Below are 10,174 nucleotides of genomic sequence, written 5' to 3' on the forward strand. Positions count from 1 at the left end.
AGCACCTCAAAAATGATCAATATCTTGAATGATTGAAACCTTTATCTGCTTCTGCAAGACATAAAATATACATGAACAACAGCAGGGAAACATTAGGAAGCAAGGAATAGTTCTCCTGGTACCATCTTCCATTCTACAACAAGATTTTATTTCTGTTTATTTATTCTGATGTGTTTGATGTATTTTTTCCCAGCCCTTTCCTGAGAAAAGCCAGCTGTGCCCGTGGAGCACTTATCTTCAAACTGTCCCTGTGCTGACCTGGCAAGCATGACTTTAGAGACAGGAAAGTAGCTGAAGGAGCAGATTTGCCTCAAAAACTGGCAGATCCTCACGGCTGAAGACGTGGAGATAAATCACATACAGATACCACTCTGACACTTGTACAGATTAAAAAGAATTTGGGGAAATAGCACATTTCTCAGCATTGCAGTCATACATCCTGCTTTATGCTGCTTTTCATTTTGTTTTCTTTGAGACAAAATCAGGAGTAATAGCAGGAGATAACACATTTACTCATGTAAAGCATAGAGTTTCTGTGCTTTATTGATTTTTTTCTCTTATCCAAAGTCTACTGCATTTTATCACTGAGTACAATTTCCAGCCAACCAGACATGATTTGGACTCCTTTCAGGTAAGGGTCTTAGAAAGACATGTTTTTTTTTCTTTTTATTGTACCTGTTCTTTAGATAAAGAACAATAGATTTGCTCCTAAAACTCAGCTTGAAGCAGCACTAGATTATTGTGGGCTTTTAAAATATATTTTCTATCATCAAATTACAAGTCAGAACTCCAGTTGAGAGCAGGGAGATCAGTAGCACAGATTAGTTAGATATCCTCTATTTCCTCTTTTTTTTTCAGATTTAGTTGCAATTGGATATGGTAATGAAAATGTGTACTGATGTTTTTGACGGAGACCTGCCCATGCTTTTCTGTGACCTCAGGTTCAGACAATGTTGTGTCTTGGGTAGACTTCAGGCATGTGAATCCCTGTGTAAATTAGTGTAAATTGCTTTTTTATTTGGCTTGATACTGAGTTTTGACAGACTTCTTACTCCAGTTTTCTTCAGGAATCCTCCTGGCAATATAAAAAGTTTTAGTTATAGTTGAAGTTTGCCTCTCCCATCAGATTGAGTTTGGACCTCATTTTGCTGCAGATGTTTTCTCTTGTTGAATATTGGGTTTAAATCAGTCATAGAAAATTCTATTTCCTGTTAATCGTCCAAGAACTCAGAGCAAATTCCATGGGGCAGAATGGTTTTGAAGCTGTAAATGTGATTGTGCCAAGTTTGCTTCAGGTAGTGTTGGAATTGTGATGGCCATAAGACAATGCTGCTCTTTGTCCTGGACGTTCCGCCCTTGGCATCATCCTCCAGACATTCATTCTGTGGAGAATGAGGAAGATTTGGAAGAAAAAGTTCTCAAGTCATCGTGGCAGAAGAGTCATTCCCATGTTTCTCAGTTGTCGGTTGATGTAGGAAGTTTCTGCTTCGACATTCAACCTTAGCAATGAAATCCTGTGGTATAACCAAGCAAATTTGGGGAGTGGAATCCTGTCCCCATCTACAAAACTCCTTTAGCTTTATTCACTGAGGAGTTCTTCCTTGTCCTGTAGAGTTTTTTCAGATATTTTGGCATTCAGATTGTTGTGAAATACTTTAATTCAGCAACAGACTCTGAAAGTTCTGAGACAGTGCTGTAGCATGAAAAAGACTGCTAAAGCAATTGAATTTTAAAAATTCAGTGCTGTGTAGGATTGCTTGTCCTTACGGAGTTTCTGTTGAGTGGTAAGAATTGTACTGGTTTGGCATCTTTTTCCTTATGTGAAATGGCAGATAATGAGCAGGAAAAGAAAATTAAATGTTTCGGAGAGATTTTTTTTCATTATGGGTCAAAATAATTTCCCCCATTAAATTCTGAAAGGAATGCTACCAGATATTAATTAAATGTGAAATACTGAGAAAATAACCTACATTATATTTGGTAACTACAGGAAGAATTGTATTTTTTTTTCATAGCAGTACTATTGGAGAAATAATTTATTTCACTGTAAATGCATTTCCTGAATAGAAACTAATATCTATCAAAAATTCAAAAATGTATTTTTTACTTTTGGGACCTGCAGGCTGGAGAGACACCAGTAATAATTATTTTCCAGAAAATAAATCAGGTAATTAGGTAATTAGTTAACTTTTAGGTGTTTCCAATTGTCTTTTTGTCATTTCACAATTACAGTTGTTAAAATATGAGCTTTCACATTAAGTGTTCTTCTCAAAGCAAATGAATTAGGATATCACTTTTTCATTTATGCTTTTGCTTCTAAAATACTAAAATATTTACTTGGAATAAGTAAAGCAAGAGTAGAAATGTGTTTCTATTATGCTTGTTTACCTTTTACTGGGAATGTCAGTTCTGGAAGTATTTTTATTTCCTTCTGGTTTTGCAAATTAGCGTACAGCAGTTGTTAATGTGTTTTAAAATGACAATAGTTCATAGAAGACAGAAGATGCCCATAGTTATTGCTCTATTTTTGTGCTTTCTGCTGTCCTTGGACATGGCAGCCTTTATTTAATACAACCAAATGGGCTTGGGAATTCCTTGGGTTTCTTACCTGTAATTGAAAAAATGCAGATGAGGGTGGTTATTCAGTGGATTGGGAACCTATAAAACACAACTACCCCCAGAATGAATTAAATATTCATAATGTATAAAGGAGTAAGTTAATTGCAGTCAAATGTGAAAACAAATAGCTAGGAAAGGACAAGTATAATACAATTTTCTCTGTGCAGCTACAGATCCATTTTTAACAGTATTGTGCCCACATTACATTCCAGATAAAGACTTCTTTTGAGAGAGAGAGATTTTCAAGTATATGGGATAGTTTTCTCGAAATGGACTGTAGCTAGCAAGAGCCCTATGAGCATTTCGAAGCGCCTGAAACAGACCCTCAGCCATTGCCCAGTAGTGCTGATGAAGAGCAGAGGTCTCCCTGCATAGGGAAGAGAGCATCTGAATAGCAAGCAGACCATTCTTGCACTGGCTCTCTCTAACAGGGTCCTGTTTAATGTGTGAACTGTGCCACAGAAATGTAAGATGTACTTCTATAAATAAGATCTTTTTCTTGCATACCTCCTGTAGGTATGGATTTGCTGTTAAGCACAGCTGAGAGGAAAATGCTCTATTGCATAAGAATACAATCTGAGAATCTGTACTGATTTACCATCCAGGTTCATAATTGCATAATTGCAGCCTTATTTTCTCTGGAGACTGTTAATTGACTTTTGGGATGTGATAAGAGTAACTTCACCTTTTTCAGGAAAGTCTGAACTTCCTTTGGTAAGGAAGAGAAACAAGGAATTCACACAGAATTCACAGAAAGCCTTAAGGGCTTGGCAGTGCCTAAGTCATCTGCTGAAGGTGCACAAATCAAGTCTTAGCCAAGAGTATTTGAGGAGCCACAGGTTCTGCTTCAATGTGTAAAATAAATTCTATTTGCTCCTCCCAATCTGTACGAAGTGAACCACACCAAACTCTATTTATCAATAGCCCCTAATACTAATTTTTTGGTTTCATACCTTTCAAGGTCAGTAGGGGCTGTTGTTATTGTCTTAGCTGCCTTCCTGCAGAACTGATGCACAGGCTTCCTGAATTGATGTGCACTAAAAATGTCCAATAGGTAATACATATTAAGCAAAAACATCCAATATTGATTTCACAATTTCAAGAAATAGAATCAGTCTTTCATGAGTTCTTGTGACTAATTAATAAAACTGCTAAATAAATAATTTCAGGTAATTAATAACTAAAATGACCTGCTTCACCTCGCAGCCTTTAAGTTTTGTTTTATCTTTGTCTAACCAGTGGAACTTGAAATATAATCAGTTTCATTATCATGCACTTGCTGATTTCAGTCATCTCATTTTTTAGTCATTCACTTGAAAGTGGGAAAAACAGAGCTGGCAGAGTCTTTCCCATAAAAGATGTTTTTTGTTATTGAGTTTCTTTAAGTTCTTTTACTGTTCCTCAGTGTTGTTCTTGCATAGAGAAGAGGACTCGGTATCCCATAACTGTGGACAGATGATAAACTGGATATGATGATTGAACCTATTTCATCAGTCTCCTCCTTTTTGTGTACTCAAGGAGCGATTGCCTGGGATCCTGCAGAGAATGAAGTTCCTTATTTGGTAATTAGGGATCATCTGCTGTAGATCTGGCCAAAATTAAATCTACATTTGTGGCTTTTAGGAGCTAATTAGATATCAATCACTTGCTCTCTGCATGACTTGACACTTTCCCAATTGTTATCTGCAAATTTCATCAAATGAGTGACCTCCTCTCCAAGTTTTTAGTAGAAGTATTAATATCGTGAAGCCTCCAAATGGTTTCTCCAAGACCCCACTGCGAAATTCACTGTGGAGCACTGATTTTTTTTTTTATGTGTGTTCTTGTATGTACTTCTGGAAGCAGCTGCTGGAGAATCTGGAATCCTTCTGTGTATGTGTCTTGTTAGTTTTGTGTCAACTGAGTTTTTAATCAAACTGTCATGTATTACTAAGCAAAAGACCTTTCAAAGATCCAATTATACCCACAGCATTATTTTAAGCAATTCAAAGTTTAATCATACCAAAATATGATGTAGGTTACGTTGAAAATATTTTAACCCACACAGCCCTTTGCTTACCATTAACTGCATTTCTTTCCTCTATTTATGGAGTCTGTCACAGACATTGCATCATTTAATTTGGGAGTGCTGTCAGCTGAGCTGGCCTATAATTTCACAGGTCATTTTATTTTCATTGCTCAAATATTTTGAGACTAGAAATTATATACCATTCTTTTGATGTCTTCACCCACTTTTCAAGGTTTATTAAAATCAGCAGTAATAATACAGAACCTTCTTAAGCAACGAGCTCTTTTAAAACTACCCATTCTGTGTCCTTACTCACTGCAAAGATGGGGAGGGTTTTTTCCTCAATTTTCCTTACTTTTTATGGATATTTATTATTATAAGTATGAAGACATCTCTGGAAGTTAGATTTTCTCCTTTCTAAAACATAAAGTATAATTCTTCCCCATTATAGTGGTGTGACAATGCAGGGAGAACATATTTCATTGCTTTACTGTTAAGAACAAAAGTTTCCAGCTTTATTCCTCCCCTATTTCTTTTGCTATTGCTATTGCAATTGCTGGCTATTTTACTTAGATTATGTGAAAATGTAAAAGAAGCAAGAAATCTTGATTATCTCAAGATTCTGGAAAATTCTGCAAGTAGCGCAGGAATATTGCAGAACAGCTGATAAGCAGCTCAAAAACTCCTCAAAACCTGAAGGATTTTCTCTACTGGGAAGAAAAGCCTGGAATTATATTCTTGGCAGATCTTTTCCAACCGTAATTATTCTAAGTGGCCAGGTCCAATGCAGTTATTCTTAGGTTCTTTATGAATTTTGAATTTTCCTCAGGATTTGCTGTTCTTGGAGTTTTGTGGGACAGTAACTTAACTTTATCTTTTATGGTTGAGAGAGGTTTTGTGGGGGCTTTTGGTGTTATTTCCTAAAAGCAGGCAAACATATTTTTAAAGAGGTCTAAGCAGCTGAACACCATTACTTTGTGCAGCAAGTCAAAGGCTCTGTTGGCTTTTAGGACCAAAATTTATTGTTACATCTATAATTTTGTGGGTATTACAGGGAGTAAAGGTTGCCTTCTGTACTGTGAAGCAATTTTCCTAGTGGTGCTTTTATTTGAAATGTTAATTTTCCTTCTTATGATTTTTTATTATTAACATAACGTTTGGAAAAGTGCATATATTTCTGTGCCCAGATTTTTTAAGGAATTAACTCACTCAGGAGTTGATTCACTGCTGCCTCATTCCAGCTTTGTGCCAGTGTGGCAAAGCACAGCTTTAGAGCTGGAGCAGCACAGTGGTGTAGGAAGATCTAAATGTTAATTGGAATGATGTTCATTCAGTTTAATTCTCTTTACTGAGCCATAATACAAACAAGGAGCTGGAGGCCATAAGAAAATCACAGGAAGTGCTTGGATGGCCAACTTGGATGCATGGAATGACCACCAGCAGATTTTGGAGAACACTCACAACCTGTGATGGCGTTTTATGTCTCTTTTCTGGTTCCAAGACTTGGAAGTGGATACTGGGGTGAAAGACTGAGTATTTAAAATGTGATTAATAATGGTGAAAACAAGCAGCTCTTATCTACTGTAAGAGAACATTGAATCTGAAGAGGGTTAAAATGGCACCAAAAATACAAAACGTGGTTTCCTAAAAGGTGTCATTGCAGTCTGCATCTGATCTTGAAGAAGTTCAAGATTCTGCATGCCTTTATCACTACAGTCCATAAAGTTACTGATTGCTGTGTTCAGAGGTGTGGATTGAACTCAGTGTATGGGTTTATGCATCGTATTTTGGTGTCCCCTCATTTTAAAATGCTTCCTTTACTTATTCTATTTCTTAATGTATGTAAAACATCTTTTCATGGTGAAAAATGTGAAGCTGTTGGAAACTTTCAGCAACCAGAATTCATTCAGGAATGTGCAATAGAGGCTCAATCCAGTCAGTTTATCCACAGTGATTATGAACTAAACACTATTTGATGGTATCACTTTATATTCAATATCAATCCACTAGTGTTTCAAAAAGAATCATTTAACAATGAATAATGCTTGATTGTGGATCTCTGTAGTAAATTAGAATATCCTAATTTAATAGAGTGTGATCTGTTATTTGCCAACAAACATACAGATTGCCTTATAAATCATGCAGCAGTGTGGTTATAGAATAACACTAGACTGGATTATATTTCATTACTCCCTATTGAACAGTCGTGTTTCTGCCATGTAATGTAATTTTCCATCTTTTAACTTAATTTCTTTTACTAACAGAAATACAAATTAGTCCCCAGGAAAAATATTTACTTGGGGCAAGAAATTAACTGTGCATTTCAGGGAATGGCACCACGTACATGAATATCATTAAAATGATTTTTTTTTGTGGTTTTCACCTCACTGTATGTAGCTGTTTATGTATTTGATGAACCATAATGAGTTTAAGGCCAAAGCAGAGGAAATAAAATATCCCAAGGTAAGTATAGATTAATGTGGTTTGAAATACAGGCTTTCTGTAATGTCTGTTTTTGTTCACATCAGTCGCTGATACTCCCAAAGGAGATTTCTCCAGAACTCTTCTGTTAATGATTCAGAATGCTTGAGGTGAAGTATGGTGTGGCTTCTGTTATTGCCTTGTGACTGTTTGTCCTGCTTACCTTGCTTGGCATTTATATTACAGAGCCATGTCCTCCCAAAATAGGGAGCAGGAGATGTTTGGAGTGTCACAGGCCAATTGTACATATTAAAAATAGCTAAAAGCTTACTGAATGTATGGGGTGAAATCAAAGAGGTAAAGTAATACTATATCCCATATATTTCAACAGTCTGGGAAATAATTGAAGCAGTTTCCATGGTATTAGGCTTTAAAAAGCTTTATCACAAAAAAATGTGTATTCCACTCTTCAGTATTTTAGGAAATGGATAATTGAACATCATAAGTAGTAACTTGGCTTGCTACAATCCTTAGGAGCATATTTTTAGGATCTATTACTTTGAGAATATCCACTTGGATCTGGCAAGTGCCTGATTCACATGGTGGAACATTGAGACATTGCCTTGGAAGTCCCCGATATATGTTGAAATCCTTTTGAAAGTTTTGGCCAGGGTGTGTACTTCACTTCAGTGTATGATGGAAGCTTGCTGTCTGGAAGTCCCAGTGTTTTGAAGCTCAGCAGGTCCTTAAGGGCGCTTACATCCCGAGGACACCCAGGAACCTCAGGCAGGTTTGTGCATGGGAGAAGCACAAAGGCACAAAAAGCCTGATAACCACAAAGTTACATTCCTTGAGACCGTAAGTAACTCACACATCACAGGAGCTGCCAAAACCTGCAGTTAACGGTCTCATCTTTTCATTTCTGCAGGGGTTTCAGAACCTCCTTTCATCTTTTCAAATGGGATTCTCTAACAAGCTCAGTGCTGGCCTCACACTGTTCCTGTAGACATCATTTGGGGTGTTATCCTGGGCTTAACAGGAATAATTAGAACAAACTGGAACACTTGGGAAAAATCCCTGTTGACCTGTTTTGCAGTTGACATGTAACAGTAAAATTTTAAAGGTTTAAGTGAGATGTAAAGGGGTTTTTGTGAGAAAACAGAAAATTTCTTAAACTGTAGGAAAAGAATCAACAACCAAAAAAAAAAAACCACAAACAGACAGACAAAAAACCAACCGACAGACAACACAAGCTTTTCCGTTAACTTGTTAAAAAATTTTAACATGAGGTACCACAGTCTCCCCTTTATTGTTCAGTGCATGATGTTGCTGGTGCTGGATATTCCAGAGTACCCCGAGGAAGAGGATTTGTTCCATCTTTAATGAGATGTGGGAGGATCCAGGCTCCAGTCAGAAAATGGCCCAGTGATCTGGCCGTGGAATGACCTCGCTGTATTTTGTTTTGGAGTAACCTTGCTATATTTCATTTTGTTTTCTCTTTGTAGCTGGACAGTGCCACTTCTCTCATCCAGGCAGCTAAAAACCTGATGAACGCTGTGGTCCTTACAGTGAAAGCATCTTATGTGGCTTCTACTAAATATCAGAAGGTCTATGGCACTGCTGCAGTGAACTCTCCAGTTGTATCTTGGAAGATGAAGGCCCCCGAGAAGAAACCTCTAGTAAAGAGAGAAAAGCCAGAAGAATATCAGACAAGAGTGCGGAGAGGGTCCCAGAAGAAACATATTTCCCCTGTACAGGCCTTAAGTGAATTTAAAGCTATGGATTCATTCTAAACCACTGAGCTTTATCAGGAGGGTTTTGTATTCTTTTTTGTATGCGTACCTGCCGACTTGTGTGCGTCTGGCATGGGGTTGGGGGGAAAAATTGACAATTTGCATGCAACCTGAGACTCTATTCCAGTAAATAACTCTGCAGTGCCCAAAATCCAGGGCATTGCCTTCTGATGTTAAGTGGTCTTAACTCCAAGCTTCCTTTTTAAACTAAAAAATAGCATTAAATTGGCCAAAGAATTTGCATCACAGGGGTATACGTGTGAAATAAATGATAAATTCAAGTCTGAACCCTGAAATTTTTATGCATGCAAGAAACATTAGGTTGGCAGGTATATTAAGTGAAAACAAAAAAAAAAAAATGGAATTGTAATGGTAGACCATAAAGCTTGTATTGCTTCTGTTGCAGTGCAAAAATGTACTAGCCAATATGCTTCAATGTGTGGCCCAATAATTAAATGATATAACTTTTAAGTCATCTTCATCATAGTATGTGCATTTTTAAAACAGATTCAAACTAACTCATCTTAAAAATGCTTCTTTTGAACCAGATTTTGTTCTTTATATTCTAGTAGTGTTATGATTGCTCACATTTCAATTAATCCCATTAATATGACCAGAGGTTTACTTTTGCCAATTGAATTCCTTATGGTGGAGTATGAAGCACAATATGGTGATTGACATTGCCTTTTATATTATGATTATTATTCTGATTATTATTATTATTATATTAGTAATAGAAGACCTGGTGGTGGAATGTTTAGAGACACGGAAACTGACAGTGTGAGAATTTAGAGGCAAATATGTAGGTGTAGCTTGGATTACAGGTATCTGACATACCATTGTAACCACTAACTCAATAAACTCATTTAACCTTGGAATCCTCAATCTGGCTCATCTCCTTTAATGCACAGGTATCTCCTGAATCATAGTTGATGCATAGTGTTACTAGTTCTGCCTTGTGCTTCCTTTTTTTATTCTTAATTTTTGTGAATTTTCTCATTTTTTAATAATCAGAATACGCCAGACATGGTCAGTGGGTCAAACCCAGAGTTTAAATCTGAGACAGATTTAACCCTCAATATATGTGAAAAATATGTGTCATGTGGAATGAAATTATTTGTTTAAATGCAACACCTCAGAACAATCATAAAGATAATTCCGTTTATTCACTTGTAAGGCACTTCAGAACCTTGGAATCAGCTGTTGTGCCACACTTAACAGACCTGTACAAAGTCCACTGCACAAATATCTACTTTAATTCACTTTTAGCAGCAACAGTTACTTAACTACAGAGCCTGTATTATCATTATCAAAAAGTCTAGGTGTCTATATA

General features: G+C 36.7%; 1 protein-coding gene across 2 annotated transcripts in view; it reads left to right on the top strand.

Moving 5' to 3' along the window:
- Positions 1-9,726, top strand: part of CTNNA2 (catenin alpha 2) — a 469,159-nt gene extending 459,433 nt beyond the window's left edge. For both annotated transcript variants that reach the window (XM_066317287.1, XM_066317288.1), the window contains one exon: positions 8,554-9,726. In XM_066317287.1, coding sequence (XP_066173384.1) covers positions 8,554-8,841 — 288 coding nt within the window. In that variant the 3' untranslated portion in view covers positions 8,842-9,726. The remainder of the gene's footprint in view (positions 1-8,553) is intronic.
- Positions 9,727-10,174: the final 448 nt, after the last annotated feature.

Source organism: Sylvia atricapilla, chromosome 4 (assembly GCF_009819655.1).
Source record: "Sylvia atricapilla isolate bSylAtr1 chromosome 4, bSylAtr1.pri, whole genome shotgun sequence".
NCBI lineage: Eukaryota > Metazoa > Chordata > Aves > Passeriformes > Sylviidae > Sylvia > Sylvia atricapilla.